Here is a 20,896-nt window from a genome sequence, read left to right on the forward strand (position 1 = left end):
GAATTGTGATTTAGATTTAACCTACTCACCTCACCCCCACCCTATCATAATCATCATCCTAGCTAGAAACCATTGATTTCAACGTTAGATTTAGTTGCCACCTCTAGGGGCAGGGCAGTAAAAGTTGAAGTAAAAGCAATGGAGCCCGTTTTCGTAAATGTGCTTCGCCTTCCGCAAACCGCACCATACCCGTCTTTTGAATTTCCTGTCACAGTTTCATAATTAATTTATTGATTGATTGATTAATAAAAAAAATCCATAAATATAATCAGCAAATCTGATAATTGCAAATGTCATCGCCTAAACAGTTAGCAGTAATTTTTGTTTTTGTCTCAACTCTCAGCTCAAAGGCCGAACAACTTACCACATGCGACACCTCTCTCTCTCTCTCTCTTAACTTTCAACTCAAACAAGACCCATTCTTTCTCTCTCTACTGTATGTGTGATGTGTACGTGTGCGTGAGAGTGTATTGGGAGAGTAGAGAGAGAAAGTAGTAGAAAGAGAGTTGAAGGATGAGTAAAGCAAAAACCATCTTGTCATAGTAGCTACTAGCTAGTAGGGTTTTCGTAAAACTTCAAATTGGAAGGAAAAGAAAAGAGAAGAGAGCTCTCGCTCATTGATTCTTTCATTCGTTAGTTCGTTCATTCATTCATTGTAGAGACTAGAGTGAGATTAGAAGAGAGTGGAGGCAAATGCAGGTGACCTTTTGAACTCCAAATTGGAGGATCGGGTTCCGCAGTCCAAGATCTCCAACCTCTCATATCATAATCTGGGTTTGCATTCACTTCCACCATCGTCCCACATTTCTGCTCTCGTGTTTATTAATTAATTATTATTATTATTAGGGTTTCATCATATCCGTGAAGTTCTCTGCATGTTTTCCCTGCACCTTTCTCGGTTTAGCTTTTTTCTCTGGGATTTAGGCTTTCCCAGTATTTGTCCAACAACATTTAGGTTCCGTCTTTGTTCAAGCAGATCTGTTTATCTTCTAATTTCCTCTTTGTGAATTGAAATTTCTATCTTTGTTCCATTTTGTTTTGCAACTGGGATCTATTTAATTATAATTGAATTGGATTGAAACTAGTGCGATTTACCTTTTCAGCATCAGGTCAGGTTTTTCCTTTTTAATATTAAAATTCAACTTCAGCTCGATTCAAAATGTAGATTTGCAAACTGGTCTCAATTCGAATATAACACGCTAGTGCAAATGGATCATTGTTCCCCCTGACACTTTTTCAGAATCTACATTCTGAACTTGACCTTCTTTGAGTAGATTTTTTCTTTTACTGATTTTGATTGGTCTCAAACGTGAATGATGATGCAGAATGCTTCTGATTAAGAGACGGGGTCCAAGAATTGATATAGAGTTCCCTTTATCAAAACAAAAATGAATTCTGACACGCCTCTTGATTGTGCTGTATTCCAGTTGTCTCCAGATCGATCAAGGTCTGTATAAACTACCTGTGTGCTGTCTAATTACAGGGTTTGTGGTTTTCCTCTGATTCAACTTGGTAATTGCTCTCTGTGTTTAATGTGCAGATGTGAGTTGTTTGTTTCAAGTGATGGAAACAGCGAGAAACTAGTATCAGGATCAATACAGCCATTTGTGACTCATTTAAAGGTTGCAGAAGAGCAGATTGCACTGGCAGTCCAGTCAATTAAACTAGAAACTGAGAGAAATAAAAATGTTGAGACATGGTTTACAAAAGGAACCCTTGAAAGGTGAAAGCACTGATATGGTGGAAAATTTATATTTATTTTTTTGCATTTTGTGCATTTGTATGCAGTGATCCGTAAGCACTTTGTACTTATTTTATTGCCCCCGGTGCTTACAGGTTTGTGCAATATGTCAGCAAACCAGAGGTTTTAGAGATGGTCAATACCTTTGATGCAGAGATGTCACAATTGGAAGGAGCAAGGCGCATATACTCTCAGGTAACAACATATTTTCAATCAGTGAGAAGATTGTGCAAACAAAAGAACAATATCATCACTTATGTTTTTTTGTTGATATTTGGAAAATTTCAGGGAGCTGGAGATCAGCGAACAGTTTCTCAAGGTATGTTTCCTTTACTTACGAAGGTTACTAACTTCTGTCTAGTATAAAACTTGTATGTATTGCCGCTGTAGTTGAATGAATTTGTTCTGTTGGTTTGAACCTCTCTCATGAAAATATAATAATTAGTTGTTCGTCTTATGCATCAAACAACTAGTCTGATGTGCTGATGTGAGTTGGCCTTTGGAGGTTTGATATGTGTATGACTGTAGAATGGGATCATTATCCAGAGAAGTAGCAGGTTTTAGTCTAAGACTAGAAGTAGCAGTACATTCATTATCAAACATTGTTTAAATAAGGTGCCGAACACACACTATATACCTTGAACTGAGTCAATAGACAATGCAGAAAACATATGATTTAACCTAAAAATTACTATTTATTAAATGTTGTCTATCAATGAAGGAAAGGTAACATAGTCGTGGTGTGTGAATAATTCAAATCATACCTTAAATGCATTTATGTAAACTGATGATGAACTAAGTATGTGGAAGTGTTTGTGGACTACAATAAACTACATGCAACGTGTTCACTTCTGCTGATCAGCTAGCTTCATTTACACTGTCAATAAGTTGAATTTCTTCATCTTTGGTTTCATATAAGAATAAATCACTCAGATTGTACCATTACTTCCGCATAGTTTAGGCAATGTCAGAGACATCTCTTATCTCTATTTTTCATGTGGAGAGCCAGCAATTACCATTCCTAACTTTCAATCTGACTGCTTACATGTAGTTAGAGAAAAAATAGTATCTCCTCTTGTGTTGTTCAAAAGGACGCAAAACATTTTTTCTTTGTAGGAAATGCAGCTGGGCTCTCAGGTTGTGGGGTATAGTTAGATAATGTTGTTACTAAAGTGATGACTTTAGTCCCCGAACCCTTGGACTTTGCAGGCAGATCTTTCCTTAATTTATTTTTTTTATTTTTTATTTTTTTGGTCTACGGCCCTGTGGTCTTTGGACCTCCTTTTATGTGGGCTTTCTTCCGGTAGGCCGGCTAATTTGGAGTCAGGATTTACATAGGCCTGTTTCTCGGGGCTACTCTCCAAAGCAGATTTTCTCTATTTGCAGCCTTCAGCATTCAAACCTGAGAGAGCTAGTTAACAAACACAGACCCTCATCTATCTTTTCCTAGGGTTTATACACCATTTTCGCCACCAACCACTTTGATGTACCCCTTGTATATTAAATTCTATGAGTTGGCATTAAATTGTACAACTTTTGATGTTGGCCTGTTGGGTGCTTGATCATTATTAAAGTTCATCAGTCGTTGTCATTATCCTTTCTTTTCCCTTTTCTCTTTACCTGTGAGTATGTTTTGCTGTAAAAGTATGACCAAGACCAAATAATGTATTTTACATGGTTCATTATGAGGTTACTATTATGACTTATCATAAATGAAGTCTTCCGGCTATATTATGTGTTTGTTGATTGTTTTACATTCTTTGGGAGCTTTTGGAAATGATCTTGCATAAGTAATTTCATATTTATTTATTACCTAATTCCATGAAATGCTATGATGTTTGTCATTTTATAGAAGTTCTATATCTGATAGTAAAGGAAGTAGAATAATTTTGAAACACTGATGAATGTGGAAAGAAGGAAAAATTATGTTCAGTTCTTGATCACATATCTTCATCCATAATTGAACTAGTAGCATTCTTTATATGAGTTCTTAAAAGTATGTCTAAAGGGTTTCGTGTTTGAGTATTGTCACGCTGTTGAGGAAGCAACAGATGAAACTCCTGCCTAGGTGGTAGATCACCTTATCTTCTAATGGATAAAGGAATGATAAAACTAACAATTTTTTTTTAAAAAATTGAGTGCTTATATTAGTGGAAGAAAAGGTTAAGTTTGGAATTCTTACCTTGCTTTCTCTCACAACGCATGATAAACCATATATATCAGTGCATTGTGCCGTGTAGATTATGTTTATGCAAGATGCAAGTGAATATTGAGTGGGATTCATGGTCTTATCTTGTGGAGGAAGTTATGAAGCTCTCTTTTTTTTTAATCTCTAGTTGTGGTTTCGTGACTTATAAGCCTAATTGTTTTCCTTCAATGATTGTCAGTATTATGCTCACTGTTTTCTCTTGGTTTGCTTCCAGGTGGGGTTGGAACAGGATCACCTGCAGCAGCAGATGCAACCAAGTATCCTTTCCTCCCTCTGTCATTTTTATCTGTATTCATTATTTCTACTATTAGTTATTTAGTTATACTTTTATTGAGGTTGGGTTCCTTATATCAACCGTAGAGAAAATAAGATCTGAAGTTAAAATATCTAAGGGGCTGATTGGTTTCTCAATTTTCATTAAAAAAGAAACTTGAAAATATATTTGGTAACACTCTTGAAAATATTCAGGAAAAACGTTTTTGAAAAATACTAACAGAAGTGAAAACTTGATTTCACATTATGTACAGTTGGTCAGTTATGTTTCTTTTTAAGCCATTGGGTGGGTTCGATTCCCATTCAAGTATAAGTTGTGCCAGCAAGTGGGAATTATGAGTTTTGTGCATTTTAAATTTCAGGCTGAATACTCTAAGCTTTGATCTTCTAGTGTTAACAATTTACTTGAGTGAAATGCTGGAGCTTAGTTGTAGAATGACTGGGTAGAGTTTGATAAGTTTTATGATGATAAACCTATATGTGAAATACACAACGAAAGGATTAATAATTCTAAATAGTTGTGCTTGGTTTCTTTTTGTTTCCTTTCTTTTTCAAATTCTTACCGAATCACTGATATTTATAGTTTTATTTCTTATACAGGAAGGAACTGCTAAGAGCTATTGATGTACGGCTGGCTGCAGTAAGGCAGGACTTGACCACAGCTTTTGCTCGTGCATCAGCTGCTGGTTTTAATCCTGATACTGTTTCTGATCTAAAACATTTTGCAGATCAATTTGGTGCTCATCGCTTAAAGTAAGAACTCTGAAAGCTCCTTTAAAATATATATCCTTTCTGCATTTCTTTCTGTGACTGCTTGTTACATGGTTCAGGCGTCTATGTAAATAACTCAGCATGAACTTTGGTATAACTAAGGCTGATTAAAATGGAAATTGATTGTAAACCGAAATTTGTTTTAAGATGGCCTTTGGATGTTCATTTGAGAGGAATGGCTTCACTGTGTTTATCTTCTTTAACACAAGCTATAATGGTCTTAATGAGTTAACCAGAGCTCCATCGTGTCCTCTTCTGTTGTCTTTTTGGTTTGGATGAAGCAATAGGCCCTTTCCTGCCAAAATGATAAATTGTGTAAAATTAAAATGAAAAAGCCATCTCGCACCTTAAAACTCTTCTAAGTTCAGGACTTCTTATCAGTTGAGAAATCTTTTGGCTTAATTGGTAAGACATAATGGTCACATTTGTTTACTTCTTAAAATTTATGTTTTCTTAGCTATATACATCAAGGTTACCTTATTTGAACGATTTTATTTATTATTATTAGGGTAAAGTATATTTTTTGTCCCTAAAGTTTGGCAAAAATTTCAAAAATACCCTTAAGTTTTATTTTGTTTCAATTTTATCCCAGAAGTTTTTGATTTGCATCAAATATACCTTCGATGGCTAAATTTTAAAAAAATTTAAGACCAATCTAACAATAATACATGAAAATTATGCTTGATTTGCTTGTGTTGAGGATTGTTCTTATGAAATTGTTGTTGAATTAGTCTTAATTTTTTTCAAAATTAGCCGCAGGGGTATATTTGATGCAAATCAAAAACTTTTGGGACAAAATTAAAACAAAATAAAACTTAAGGGTATTTTTTAAACTTTTGTCAAACTTCATAGACAAAAAGTATATTTTACCCTTATTATTATTATTATTATTATTATTATTATTATTATTATTAATAATAATAATATTATTATTATTGCCTTCCACATGTATTGGTGGTGTTTGTTCTGCTTTTGATACCAACTCACATTGGATTTTCTCATAATTCTCCTGATTTCCGAGTCCCTTTCCCTTGCCTGACTATTGGCCTATTGGGTATAACTTCAGCGGTTGAAATAATGCACTCTATGATAGTTCTTTGCACAATTTTCGGTTTGCAACTCTGATAGACTCATAGATTGCATCCAAGTAATAGACTTTCTAAATTTCTATGTGCACCTGCAACTTCATTATTTTATGCTTGTTTAGGAAAGCAATATTTTATGCGTCTTACCATTAGGTTATTGTAATGATTAATCGTTATAAATTAATTAATTGAATTTAATGGTAAGCTGAGAAGCTGGTCACAAAATGCTCAAACAGAATGATATTTTGTGAAAGGTATAGCAGTTAAAGGTCCTGTTCTTTTGGCAGTTATTTTCCTTCCTTTCCTTGGGCTACTTTGGTAGGTGTTATACAAATTAAATACATCTATCTATAAACGCCCAAAGAGCCTATAGATATGCTTTAATCCTAGTGGGATGATTGTTATTTGAATTACCTAAACCTAATATATATATATATATATATATATATATGCTCTAAGTGTGTTCATCATTATAGTAATTAGGGTTTTGCTAACCTGTTCTCTAAGGACATAGGTTAACCATACCATAAAAAAAATATTTTATAAAAGTTATTGTAAAAATTAATTTTTTTACATTTCAAATGCACTGAATACATCAAAAGCATTAATTATTATTATATTTTTAAAATGTGTCTTTAGAGCACAAGTTAGTTAAATCCTAGTAATTATAGTAGCTAGGTCACAGTTTTAAAACACTTTAAATAGTTGCCTAAGTTGTTCAACAACATAAAATGATAGTCACTATAGCATACACTTGGATATATATAACCTTAGGTAGCATTTAGAAGAGAGACAGAAACTGAGATTGAAAGACATAGATTGAGAGACAGAGACTAAAATAAGTCTCAATATTGTGTTTGGTATAAAGTGAGAGACAGAGATTGAAATAAAAATAAAATTTTAATTTAATTTGCATAAAGGATAAAGTTAGAATAATTAATTAAAATAGAGATATTTTAGATATAAAATATTATTAAAATTTCAATCTCTGTACTAAAAAATTGCAATTTAGAGATAGAGATTGAAATTGCAATTTACCATAGTCTCTAATTTTTAGAAGTACTGAAATACTAACATTTTAGAAATAGAGATTGAAATTTTAGTACAAATATAATATTGAATCCCAGTCTTTCAATTTCCATCCCATACCTCAAAACAAATAGTACCTTAATGAATGCTCTAAGTGTATTCTTTCCAACTGTCTGAAATAATTTTTCTGAAGAAGCTTCATTAGTTGGTCGTATTTTATTAAAACTCATTACTTATAAATAGTAGTGTAACAAAAAAAAAAATACTGATAAATACTAGTTTTCCTTAATTAAGTAAAAAATAAAGAATATGGATGATTTTTGGGCGCAGTGAAGCATGCAGCAAGTACAAGTCAATGTGCGAAAGTAGAGCTGACTTGAGGGCGTCGAAAGGGAATAGTGAGAGGGATGTCCGGTCATCAGTTGGATCAGATATGTCTATTGAGGATCCCACAGAAGACCAGGCTGGGCCCTTTCTCGGGCCCAATAATGCCCAGGCCACGTGGCAACAAAGGAAGATCGTTCCCAGTATCGGATCAAGACGTAGCAGCATCGGGGGCGGGGTAAACGAAAAAGATCAAGAACAACAACAACGAGTCGAGCCTGAGGTAGTGGAGGAGGAAGACGAGAAGAAGAAGAAAGAGGGGCATCAAGTGGGGGGTCAGCCGCAGCCAGGTCGGCGTCTGAGCGTGCAGGACCGCATCAATCTTTTCGAGAGTAAGCAGAAGGAGATTTCGTCATTTTCTGCCTCTTCTGGCGGGAGCGGCACCAAGCCCGTCGTGGGGAAACCCGTAGAGTTGCGGAGGCTGTCATCCGACGTGTCAGCAGCGGAGAAGTCGGTATTGCGTAGATGGAGTGGCGCGAGTGACATGAGCATTGACACCGAAAGCCCCTCCTCCTCCTCCTGTGTTTTGGCTCCCAAGTTGAATGCTGAAGACGTTAGTCACAGTCATAGAAACAACAATCCCGAGGTCTCATTCAGTGCTGCCCCACGCACGCGTCCTGATACCCAAATTCCTTTTCCTTCTGTGGTGAAAGACGATGATTCCAAGGACAGATCAGCTTCAACTTCTCTCCCTTCTCCTGTCATAAATGATGATGATGATGTTACTGCTGCTGCTGATGAGCAGTCTTCTCACGACACTTCCAAAGTTTCTTCTTTTTATCACGACAGGACTCCTGCTGCCCCTAAAGATACGCATTTCAGGGGATCAAACCAGGTTGCTTCTCATATGCTCTCTGTCACTGCCACTGCCACTTCAGACGATGTAACACCTGACATCAAATCATCCACTGCATGGGGGGATGATGCTGGCAGGAAAAATCATCCTGTTGCCCAGTCATTTATCAGGGCTTCTCATAGTCATTCTCGATCCCGTTCTGCACAATTTGAAAGCAAATTTAGGGAGGTTGGGGCCGATCAATCTACTCAGCCCCAATTGAGATCTTTCAATGCAGAACCTGAGGAGCTTGTAAAGAGGGACTCTTCTTTCTCTTCCAAGCACCAATCTAAGGTTGAGGATTCTGAATTCTCAAAGATGAAGTACCAAAGGCCTCAGTCTGGTAGTGCTGATCAAGCCAGCAGGACTCGATTTAAAAGAGATGAAACTCTTGTTCCTCATGAAAGCAGTAAGCTGAACCTTCCTGTTAAGCAAGTTTTGGAGAATCAAGATAGTTCCCAGATAAACTCAACTCCACCTTCAGAGCAAGTTCAGAGAGTAAGGCAGTCTAAGGGAAATCAGGGCCTCCATGATGAGCTGAAAATGAAGGCAGATGAGCTTGAAAAGCTTTTTGCAGAGCATAAACTTCGTCTTCCAGGGGATCAATCTGGATCTGTGTGGAGAAGTGAGCCTGTAGATGCACATGTAGAACAGGCTGTTAACTCAGAGCATAGGAGACCTAAAGCAGCAGAGTTGAGTCCTAATATGCCTTCCAGAAATTCTGTGCTCGAACCAACTGCCAGTACGAGCAATGTACCAAGCTTTGATGCTACTTCCCTTGTGAATAAGGTGAATAATCAAAATTTTGGTGATGATTCTAGAGGAAAATTTTATGAGAAGTACATGAAGAAGAGAGAGGATAAACTTAGGGAAGAATGGAGTTTAAAGAGAGCCGAGAAGGAAGCCAAGATGAAGGCCATGCAGGACAGTCTTGAACGCAGTAGAGCAGAGATGAGGGACAAGTTTTCAGGGTCTATAGACAGACTTCATTCAGCATCTGGTGCTTCTCGTGCTGAGAAACGTAGATATTTCAAGTCAAATATTAAGAGAGAGCAGGTATCCTTTACACTTTTTTGTGTGAACTTTGATGATGAATTCTGATCCTTAATATTCTATAGTGCTTATGTTTCCCCTCTCAGTATAAAACATCAAGATGCCTTTTGGATCTGATTTATACTCCTATTTTTTCTATGTATTTTTATTTTTTATTTTTGGTAGCATCCAATAGATTCCCTTCAGAATGAAGAGGATGAAGATCAATATGAATTCTCAGAAGAGAAGATCTATGGACAAGATAGCATATCTGGTGAATCAAACCTTGGAGATGGAGCTTCAAGGCAAAGCAGGAAAATTTTGCCTAACAGACATATGTCTTCAGCTACGCCTCGCACAGCAGCAGTATCCTCATTCTCACGGTCGTCTACCAGGATTTCCAACTCTTCTGGCAGGCGAAGAGAGAGTCCTATAGCTCAGTCTGTTCCAAACTTTTCCGACTTAAGAAAAGAAAATACAAAACCTTCTGGAGTGAGTAAATCAACAAGCCGCTCTCAGTTGAGAAACTATGCCCGTAGCAAAAGCGCTCAGGATGAGACGCAAGGTTCCAAGGAAGACAAGTCAAAGCGGTCTCAATCCTTACGAAAAAGTTGTGCTAATTCTGAAGAGTTTAGTGATTTATCCCATTTGAATTCAGATGGAGTTGTTTTGGCTCCATTGAAATTTGATATGGAGAGGTCTGATCTGGGCCCATTTGATCAATCGCCAAAGTCATTCCTTAAAAAGGGTTATGGCCTAGGCCCTGGCCCTCAGGGCAGTGCTATAAGGATGAAAGCTTCAGTGACATATGATACTCATAAAGATGAATTATTCGATGAACTGGCATTTGAAGGGGAGGGTTCTCTGGATATGGCAACAGAAGAACCGGATGAGATTGGAACTGTAGCTATTGAAGATCATGCTTATACCAATAATGGAAAGGTGAGATTAAGCCAGGAATCTGAGAAATCTGGAAATTCTGAATCTGAAATTGGTGACTCTGCAAGATCTCTTTCTCAAGTAGACCCTGTTTTAGTAGCTGAAATGCCTAGTGCTATGCCATCATCTTCCAATGGTGTGGGATCTCTGCAGGACTCACCAGTAGAAAGCCCTGTATTATGGAATTCACGCACCCGTCATCCATTTACTTACCCACACGAGTCTTCTGACGTTGATGCATCTATGGATTCTCCAATTGGAAGTCCTGCATCTTGGAATTCTCATTCCCATACCCAGGGTGAAAGTGATGCTGCACGGATGAGAAAGAAATGGGGAAGTGCCCAAAAGCCAGTTCTTGTTGCAAATTCATCTCAAAATCAATCACGAAAGGATGTCACAAAAGGTTTTAAACGGTTACTGAAATTCGGGAGGAAAAATCGTGGGTCAGAGAGTTTGGTTGATTGGATTTCTGCCACTACTTCTGAAGGAGATGACGAAACAGAGGATGTTCGAGATCTAGTCAATCGGTCATCAGAGGACTTAAGGAAATCAAGAATGGGATTCTCTCATGGTCATCCATCTGATGACAGTTTCAATGAGAGCGAGCTGTACAGTGAACAAGGTAACCTTTTCATTATTTTCTGAAATTCCTAGGGTGCCCTGTTTCATCTATATATATTTGAATTTTCGCTTCTATTGAGTTGAAATTTTGCAAACGATCATAAATGGATTAAGTCGATTTGGAATGATTGCAGTCCAATCCTTGCAAAGCTCGATCCCGACACCTCCTGCTCATTTTAAATTGAGGGATGACCATATATCAGGAAGTTCGTTAAAAGGTGATGTCTAACCTTATTCTTCTTTTATTTTTATCATCAACTTTTAGCATTGAGGCTTATATAAGTGTCTGGCTAAGGATGTAAGTAGTTTAATTAATCCTGAGTACCTCTTTCTTTTTCTGGGAGCTGATAAATCCTGAAACCTCTTAATTCATTTCTGGACATTTTGTACTTCATTCTGGATGTAGTGCCTTCTCTCTTTTGCCATTTTCGCAACTTGCATAGATCATTGTATTGTGATTTTAAATACTATGCTATCATTATCGAAGTCCAAGAGTTTACATGGTTCTGATTTCCTTTGATTAATGTAATTTGCTAATTGCCAGATTTCATTAGCTTTCATATGACTCTATAGTTACACAAATTTCAATTTGTGCAGCTCCCAGATCATTTTTTTCTCTTTCATCTTTCCGAAGCAAGGGTAGTGACTCGAAGCCCAGATAAATGTCACTGATTTTGCTTTCCGAGAGTAATATGGATCCATTTTCAATAGGATGGTGTAAGGGACAGTCTTAAATATGTTAAAAAAAGAGAGGTAGGGATGATACCATGATCAATTTGAAAGATATATGACAAGGTTATGTATATTTTCTTGGATCCATGAGGTTTTCCCCTGTGATTCAGTTAGTTGTGGCTATAGTTGTGTTAAAACGTGCTGCATACTGTGTATTCAATGAGGTTGTCGCCTATTGGTGCACTGTCATTATGGTTTTGGCAGTACAGAGGCATTCTTTTACCTTTTTTTTTCTTCTTATATTAGTCGTGTGATGTATATCAGAGTTTGACACATGTTAGAATGAATCGTTTAGTCAGAATTACAAAGAGTGATATGATTTCGGAGTAATTTCCAAAAATGATGTTCGCTATTTGCCTCTGCAAGAGTTATTGTATTTTCCTTCTACCATTACCAAAAATACGAGTTTAATTTTCATGCAATATATTGTTCATGTTCTCCTAGCTGTGTAATCTTGGTTATTCATGTTCTCGATCTTGATGGACTAGTAAACCGCCACCATCGAATTGGCCGATCTTCTATTCTATGTATTGAAGTTGAACTGTCTATTAGTATTGTGATGGGGGATAATTTTCATAACTCTCGTACATTTATATTTATTTGCAGATGCTTAAATCTGATTATCTTTTGACCTACCCTTTGAGTGTGACTAATTTGTAGGGATGTCAATTTGGACCGGCCCGAGCCAACCTGTCCGCCCTGCCCCGAACGGGGTAGGTATTTTCAACGGTTGATTGGGTATGGAGTGAGTTTAAGTAAGATCTGGTTATTTTTGTTTGGGTATAGAACGGGTATGGGTAATGACCGCCCCATCCTATTACCCACCCAGTCCTGCCCCGTATATATGTATGTATTATTAGTGTAAGACTTGATTATTTTTATATAATATGTATTGTTGTGAACAATTTAGGATTATTTTTTAACTTAATTATGTTTCAAAGTATTTAATCATGTTTAGTTCCGTTAAGTTTATCGTCATATTATAGATTTTTCTAAGGAGAAAAACTATAAATCAATTAGGTTTCGGCGGGACGGGTACAGGACAGGTATATACCCGCGGGTTTGGGTATGGGGCAAAACTTAAGATACCCGTGAGTAATGGGACGGGAAATGGGACAATGTGTGGGTGTTCAGGACGGCTATGGATACGTAAATACCCGTCCCTCTCCGTGAGTAAGATATTTGCATTCTAATTAATTTGCTAATGCATTTAATTCATATGTGAAATTTATTTTTAATTATTAGGTATAACTTTTACATTGAGAGGATATATTTTTTTTTAAGTATGTTTTTGGTCTTTTAACGTTTTAAATTTTTTTAAAATTATCTTTAGTATTTAACTTTATCCTCAATGTTTAAACTTAAAAATATTTTTTTTCTTTATTGTTAATATTTTTACTATTAAATGAGAGTCAAGTTGTTTTTCTTTTAAGAAAAAATAAACAAAAGTACACACAGATTTTCATATAGAGGAGTTAAACTTGGTTCTTTTCACATGAAGACTAAGTTGACAACCATGGACTAATTTATTTGTTTTTAGTATCATTCATGTTTTTTATATTATATATTTTATTTTATATAATATCCTAACTAATATATATATACACGGAAATACTTAATACTTTTTAAATTAATTATTTTTTAATTAAAATAAAAATTAATTTATTTTAAAATAAAAATTATTTATTCTGAAAAAAATAAATTTATACAATTATTTAATTATATAAAGATATTCAGACTTTGAAATTATTCTTTAAATATAATTTATAAATTGTTATTCTTATTGTGTCTAATTAAAATACTATTAGAGTAGTACAGACTAATTTTATATTTATCTTTGTATTAGTTATTTATATAATTCAAGATTTAATTGTTTTTAAAATGTTAGTAAAAATATATATTTTTAAATTTTAATTTTAGGTTTTTGACTATTTTATATTTTTTATTTACATGAGATCGATTTTACCAGTTGAATCAGTAATTTATCGGTTGAACCAATGAATTAATAACCTAACCGGTTTGATCATTGGTTCGATTTTGATAACTATGATTTGTACACACCAATATGAAACAACGTTGACATTTCTAACCTTTCATTGTCTGAGTAATTTTCCAGCGGTGGTGAAGACCAGATGGCACGTTATTATTTATGTGGCCGTTTTGGATGACACAATAGAAAATAAAATTATTCTTACTGTCACTCTTCTATTTTCATTCCTGACAATGAGAGGTTGAGGATTTGGGAGGGTGACATGGCTGGAATGACAGTGGAAGAGTTGGGGTTGAATTTTAAGATAGTAGCCGTGAAATGTGGTGTTGATGCCATGATGTTGGGTGTTTGTTCGAGAATGATGCTGTGCTGGTAGCAGCGACGACAAAAAGGTAAGGATGAGGCTGAAAATAGAAGAATGACAATGAGAATAATTTTATTTTAACAAATTTAATAATTTTATTTTTTACTGTGTCATCCAAAACGGTCACATTATACAATAATATGCCACTTGGTCTCTACTATAGTCAAAAAAAATTACTCAAACAACAAAAAGTTAGAAATAACAACAAAATTTCATATTTATGTATACAAATAACTCATTAAAAAATTGAAATATATACCTATCCACCGTATAAAAATCTGTTTGTACTTTTGTCTATTTTTTCTTCTTTTTATTTTTGTCCTTAATCGTATCACTTGTTTCTACCTTCACTTCTTAATCTTAACTTTAATTTCAACCTTCGCCCTCACTCTCCAACCCTTAATTCAATATCAATATCACCTTCTAACCCTTCATGCTAACCCGGACATCACCTCCAACTCTTTACTCCAACCCTCTAACATCACCCTAATCTTGATTGTCATCATCGTCATTAATAATGATGATTTAAAGGATAGGGGATGGTGAGAGCTGCAGGGGAGGGTGGTGATGTGTGAAGGGGTGGTGACGGTTGGGCTTGGGGATGATGGCGATAGTGAAGGATGGTGGCAACTATTAGGGTGGAGTTGGGTTGGGAATAGATTTAGAATTGGAATTGGGGCCGAAGAAAAGAAGAATGTTAAAAGAGCTAACAGACTTTTTATTGTTTTTGGTCGTTAATTAACTATTAATACTTAAAAATATAAGATAAAATATATTAAATTAATAGACAAAAGAACTATATTAAAAGAATTAAGTTTATGACTAAGTGATAACCAAAAATAATAAATTTTGATAGTCCTTAATATTTTTTATTAAAAAAATTAACTTTACAAATTGTTGGCTACAAAATTAATAATAAAAATAAAACTAGAATTATTTCAAACGTTGAAATTAAAAGTTAATCGAATTAAATATCAAAGATAATTTTAATGAATTTCAACAATATTAAGAACAGAAAATATATTTTGCTTTTTCGATTTAACAAAAAGATGCTAGTTTGAGTGTGTTATTATTATTATTATTATTATCTTTTTCTTTTGTATCGGCTAGCTTTTGTGCTTTATTATATAATAAATATAAATATGAAAAGTGGCACTATTTTATTAAATAAAATGTACATGTATATTTTATGAGCACACAAGCTATTCTCTCCTTTTTAAGCATGGTGTGGAGTGTATAATTTTGCACAAACTACACTCTTTTGTAGATTACAATAGATAATTAATTTTCTGGGTATTTTCAAATAAATAAAGATAGATGTAGCTTTTGATAAAAAAAAATAAAATAAACAAATATTTTTAGAAAAGAATTTCCAACTACAAGATGCAGCTAGGAAAAGAAATATCTGCAAGGAGGAAACGACGAATTTTGAATTTCGATCTTCCATCAACTGTGGAGAATGGTGATGACGGCTTCAAATGATTATTCGCAAGAAATTGACATGAGAATATCCTTACCTAAACTTAATGGTTACATTTCCTCTAACTTAAAAACGAAACATGACCGTATTGATCCCCACCGGCCACCAAAATAGTTTTCTTTCTTTCTTTCTTTTGATGATAATGATGATAATAATAAGTCCCTTCCCTTTGAAGCCAAGAGAATTTGATGGTTACGTGACTGACATGCAAAGCTTTGGACATTGTTGGTTAAGGTAAGGCACTTGAGACTTGAGAGACAGGACATTCCATTCTGTTTTGGAAGCCAACCAACTAGCTTGTTATCTCTGCACTCTGCACCCATTTTCCTCTTAGGTTGCATTCTCCCTTTTACTTTTATTCTCCTCCTACTCTCACTCACGCTCCCAGGTAATACAATGCTTTTCTTATTTTAGTTCCAAGCAATTCATATTGTTGCTTAGTTCTCATATTTTTTAACACAAACTATAATGAATCAATCAGATTTGTCTACTTTCATCAAATTAGTCAGGCCAAGAATTAGAAGAAAGGGGAAGAAGAATGGCATCCCTCATACCGGGAGTACTTCTCAAACTTCTCCAAAGTATGAATTCCAACGTAAAAGTTGGCGGCGAACACCGCTCCTTCCTTCTGCAGGTGATCAGCATTGTCCCTGCCTTATCAGGCTCGGAATTGTGGCCAAACCAAGGTTTCTTCATAAAAGTATCTGACTCTTCTCATTCTACCTACGTTTCTCTCTCAAAGGACGACAATGAGCTTATCTTGAACAATCAGTTGCAGCTTGGACAATTCTTTTATGTGGATAGAATTGAAGCCGGTACTCCGGTCCCCATTCTTGTCGGGGTTAGACCAGTTCCAGGCCGGCACAGTTTCGAAGGCAAACCCAAGGATTTGATGCAGATGTTAGAAGTGTCAGAGCGTCCAGCGCATCCTGATAACATTAGAGTTAATGCCCCCAAATCCCTGGACTTAGATGCCAAAGAGAATCCAAGTTCAAAGCACAAGATAATAATTAAAGAGGAAAAAGCTGGTGTTGCATCCAGGTACATGCAGGGGGTACTAAATCCAAACTCAAAGGTGAATGTCCCAGATAACAATAACAATAATAATGTCGAAAGCAAAGGAAATTATTTAGAGACTAGTACAGATGGTAAGAAGGTTGGATCCGCAAAAGGAAAGCAACAAGAGACTAAAGGTCAGGTATGATTTGCACAGGATTTCTATTTTTGATGGCTCAATCATGTGGGGTGCAGAACTCAACCTCTTCCATGTAGCTATGGAACGGTTAAGCAAGAAATTTCTTTATCAATAATTTAATAAAGTAATGCAGCACACCCCAAAGAAAGATATTCATTGAAAGAAATCATGTTGCACTGCCATATTTTGGTAAAATTCATGAAGTGGAAAATTATTGCTTTTGCAGATTACATTCTGTTGCAATAACACAAAAAATCAGTTTAATGTTGGCATTCTTTGCTAAAGAAGACAATATAGTGAGAATCATTGGTTTTAACATTGCAGTTACTGTCAAGGACTCCAACTCAACTTGAAGAACTTTCACCAAGGCATGATGTTGCTGAATCTAACACTCAGGAGAATGCTACAGCACCTTCCAAGCGCACTTCTACCAGATGCAATTTTATTAAACAGGAAAATATGAACACGAATCTTTTTCCCAGAAATAAACATAAAACTAATAACATTGAGGCTATTCCATGGTCCTCTTTGCCAGCCAAACTGTTTAGGCCTGGAAAGGTGCATTACTTTCCCTCACTTTCAGTATATCTTATTCTCTATAACCACTTACGACTTTGCTATATTTGAGTGTTATTGATATGTCACCCCATGTCCCTAAATTAAAGATCTCTATCCTCTTTATAAAGCAATGCTATCTGAAAACCTTTGTTTATAAGATTAACATGGTTCTTTTCTTAGCAATCATATACAAACCTAACTTCCCCGCTTTTCCACCTTAACTTCATTTGTTAAGGGAATTCTTAGAAGGAAACACCTGGCCTCTCAGGTTGTAGTGGAAGCTCAAAAAGAAGCATCTGCAGCAGCAACGTTAATCAAGTGTCTAAGGTATGTGAAATTTGTATCCAATATTCCCCTTAGTCGAATTAATGGTTTATCATTCATGGAATCAACACATTCTCATCAGTTGCTTTGGAAAAAAAGTGAGCTCAACAACTCCATTTGCAGTTTTCTAAATTTTAGTTCTTACCTCATTCTTTCCTTTTCAGTACTTTTGCCAATATCTGCTCTTCTGCAGCAGCAGAGAACCCCCACATCATAATGAACAAGTTCTTTGCTCTCCAGCAGCTCGTGGACCAGCCGAACGGCACAACTAAGTCGAAAGATAAATCACTTCAGCTGTATAAAAATCCACCTCCTGCAGAAAAGGACGACAAACCTGGAAAAAAGACAGATTTAGCATATGGTAAAAGCACATCAAAGTCTTCAAAACCCTTAATCGAATTAACAGCTAGTGAGAAACAAGAATGGGCCAAAGGGGATAGCATGAAAGAGATAAATGATCTGAGAGAGGTGTTGTTGAATGAAACAAGATCATGGTTTCTGAAGTACTTGGAAAAGACATTGGACGCCGGGTTCTCTATGGCCACCGATCCCCAGGCGAAGGGCAAGGAGAGCAAGTATATTACAGGGAAGCAGATGGAGTTGGCCAACCATATAGCTCTCACATTATCCCATCTTAAGCATGCAAACGAATGGCTGGACAAACTTAGAAGCAGTTTAAGCTCAGAGAGCGATGCGTTGGTGGAGACTGTTGACAGGTTGAAACAGAAAGTTTATTCTTGTTTGCTTGTACATGTTGACTCTGCTGCACTGGCTTTGGAGAACCGAGCATGATTGCTGTGCATGAAAATGTTTTACAATAGTGCAGTGTAGTGCTATTTATTATATGTTAAATTATAATGTGATATATGTTGCTAAACTAATAAGTGACTGAATTGCCTATTAATGAGAGTACAAAAAAAGTCTATTAGGCTGCTTTTGTTTTCCAGAACAGGACAAGACAAGACACAAAGGACAGGATAAGACACTGATGGACAAAGAATTCAGTGTCTGGACACATTTTCTCCCAAACACGATCCTGTAAACAATCTGTCTCTGTAAACAAACGCAGCCTTAAAGGAACTCGTTTTGTTCTTGTGCTAGTGAAGTTTGACAGCCAACATTAAGGTGAGTCAAATACTCTCTTTTCGAAAAGTAAGGTCTACCAAGCCACCTTTGCTTTAAAGAGAGAAGGTTACTTCAAATAAAACTAAAAAGTGATTAAATATCGCAGTTGCCTTTACATACTTTTCATTGTCTTACAGTGTGTAGTTGGAACTGAAAAGAGAATATACTAGAATATCTTCTGTGCACATAATCCTTTCCTTGAATCGGTTTCAATCTCTCAACTGCGGGATATTAGCTTAGCTTCTTTTGAGAAAGGAAAATAACGGAAGTAACACAAGTACGATAGTAGATAGAGAATACAGAATTAAAACGGGAAATAAATAGACCACCTTTGGATGATGAGAAACTAGAAGAGTAGTTAGTTTATATTAGTTTAGCATGTAACACCGCGTTAGAACCGCATTTCCACCCATTCGATATACATTGACATATAGCAAGTACTTCTTGTTTGGTAACTCGTAGGGACAGGCACATGTATGTAATGCTAAAACTGTCTAAAAGTAAGATTCAATCGACCGGGGCGTAGATTAGTTTGTTGAAGCAAGGGGTTGGGGGCAGTATTTTGATGAATAGCAGAGACGCCATGAAATACATTTCTAGACTTGCCACCAAAAATTAAAACATCCCCTGAATGGAGCTCAAGCTTTTGTGCCTTGTCCACGTCCCTGCTGTCGCCATACAGAAAGTCTGCAGAGTCTCCAATTGAGAAGGATACCACTGGCAGGCCTTGTCGGAGACTCTCTTGGCTTTCATCCTTGTCCTGCCACCTACCTGGTGAAGACCGAGGCGGCCGCTTTGGGAGTAAAAATTCACAATGCAAATGTCGGGTGTGATGGGAGGAAGTGTCTGGGCTTGGGCTTGGGCGATTGCGTCACGAACCAAGCGATGGAAGTCGGGGGGAATTTGGGGAGGTTTATCTCCATCGGAAGGGCGGTAGTCTGTGTACTGACTGGAGAGTGGGTCCCAGTGTCTGCCGAGGCACATCATTTTTAAATGGAGCTTAGTCCCTTCCCCATCCACATCTCCATAGCCAGGCTGGTAGAACCCTCCAGAGCCCATCCCTAACTCCCTGCATATCTTGACTATACTCACCTGATCGGACAGTGAGATATAGGACTTCAAAAGGATCATGCCGGGCCTTACCACTTGAGGAGGAGAAGGACCTCCTCCTTGTTTGCGTCTTTCTCGGTTAGTTACCAGCAGTGATGGTTTCAAAACAACAGTTGCTGCAGGAGAGGGGCGGGGGCAAATATCGAAAGGATCATGTGAGTGAGGCTGAGGCATCTTCATATTCTTATCATCATCCACTGAAGAGCATGTTTTTCTTCCCTCCTGCTCGCTGGCGCCACATGCAGCAACCTAATCAATTACCAACAGAACATAATTAATCTGCTTCCAATTGGATTCGATTCCAATAGAAATTAGAAACGAACAGAATTTGCATTACCCTTGCCGGTTGGGAAGGATTGGATGGCAATGGCGTACTGGGAGACCAACCACGGCCTCTGCGGTACATTGGGGACTTTTCATTCTTCATTCTTCGAGTCTCAGCTGCTCTGCTTTTATTCTCTCTTATCTGTACAGCTGTACTCGTCTCTCTCTTCTCTTCGCTTCGCTTCGCTTCTCTTCTCTCTTTTCTCTTAACCACGCTGCATAGGGACTATCAAATAGCAATTCATGGTCATTCCCACTTCCAACTTCCAACTTCCAACTTCCAAGGCTCACTACGGAACTCAATCCGTAAATCAATCTGATTAACTGGAAATTCGAGATTAAAGCCTATAGTACAAACTACAAAGTGCCTCATGATACAAATTACAAAGTGTATTCACATAATCACATGGCCTTTCAGTGACCTTGCCCAACCACTAAGCCCATCAGTGTTTCGTTTGCGTATTGACAAAAGTTCAATATCCACATTTAGACCCACTTTTTTTTACTGGAATAAATTAAATAAAGAAAAATAAAATAAACAAAACAAGAAACTGTTTAAACCCGTTTAAAACTATTCTTAAACTTCTCTCAAGGTGAAAGAAGCTCTATATGTGAAAGTTGTAATTTCATCGCCATCTTTGCCATAGTATCTGCCACTGTGTTTGCATCTTTCATAATTAAACGAAAGTCAACACGCCAATTTCAACGTATGATATCTCTTATTTTGAGCACCAATAGATTAATAAACCAAAAACCATCTTGAGTAACAAAATTA

At 36.5% G+C, this 20,896-nt stretch overlaps 3 protein-coding genes across 4 annotated transcripts; 2 read left to right on the plus strand and 1 right to left on the minus strand.

The window, feature by feature from the left end:
- Nucleotides 1-311: 311 nt before the first annotated feature.
- LOC107491869 (uncharacterized) lies at nucleotides 312-12,089 on the plus strand. Its single transcript, XM_016112780.3, has 11 exons — nucleotides 312-774; nucleotides 1,326-1,447; nucleotides 1,541-1,723; nucleotides 1,837-1,936; nucleotides 2,030-2,060; nucleotides 4,165-4,207; nucleotides 4,824-4,976; nucleotides 7,439-9,383; nucleotides 9,546-10,920; nucleotides 11,054-11,137; nucleotides 11,517-12,089. Exons 2-11 carry the CDS (start codon nucleotides 1,389-1,391, stop codon nucleotides 11,579-11,581), a joined length of 4,038 nt encoding a protein of 1,345 aa, XP_015968266.1. The 5' UTR covers nucleotides 312-774; nucleotides 1,326-1,388; the 3' UTR covers nucleotides 11,582-12,089.
- A 3,666-nt stretch (nucleotides 12,090-15,755) lies between these two features.
- LOC107491870 (uncharacterized) lies at nucleotides 15,756-18,663 on the plus strand. 2 transcript variants are annotated; one of them, XM_016112782.3, is made up of 6 exons: nucleotides 15,756-15,873; nucleotides 15,967-16,119; nucleotides 16,228-16,683; nucleotides 17,005-17,238; nucleotides 17,474-17,565; nucleotides 17,727-18,663. In XM_016112782.3, exons 2-6 carry the CDS (start codon nucleotides 16,024-16,026, stop codon nucleotides 18,352-18,354), a joined length of 1,506 nt encoding a protein of 501 aa, XP_015968268.1. In that variant the 5' UTR covers nucleotides 15,756-15,873; nucleotides 15,967-16,023; the 3' UTR covers nucleotides 18,355-18,663. The 2 variants fall into 2 exon arrangements, with proteins under 2 accessions (XP_015968268.1, XP_015968267.1); XM_016112781.3 differs by having other exon boundaries at nucleotides 15,967-16,683.
- Nucleotides 18,664-18,896: 233 nt separating this feature from the next.
- On the minus strand, nucleotides 18,897-20,450 carry LOC107491871 (uncharacterized). Its single transcript, XM_016112783.3, is given in 3 exon segments — nucleotides 18,897-19,450; nucleotides 19,453-20,046; nucleotides 20,135-20,450. Coding segments are annotated over 3 exon segments (963 nt in total). The 5' UTR covers nucleotides 20,225-20,450; the 3' UTR covers nucleotides 18,897-19,171.
- Between the last annotated feature and the right edge of the window lie 446 nt (nucleotides 20,451-20,896).

The sequence above is a fragment of the Arachis duranensis genome, chromosome 6, assembly GCF_000817695.3.
Source record: "Arachis duranensis cultivar V14167 chromosome 6, aradu.V14167.gnm2.J7QH, whole genome shotgun sequence".
Lineage (NCBI taxonomy): Eukaryota > Viridiplantae > Streptophyta > Magnoliopsida > Fabales > Fabaceae > Arachis > Arachis duranensis.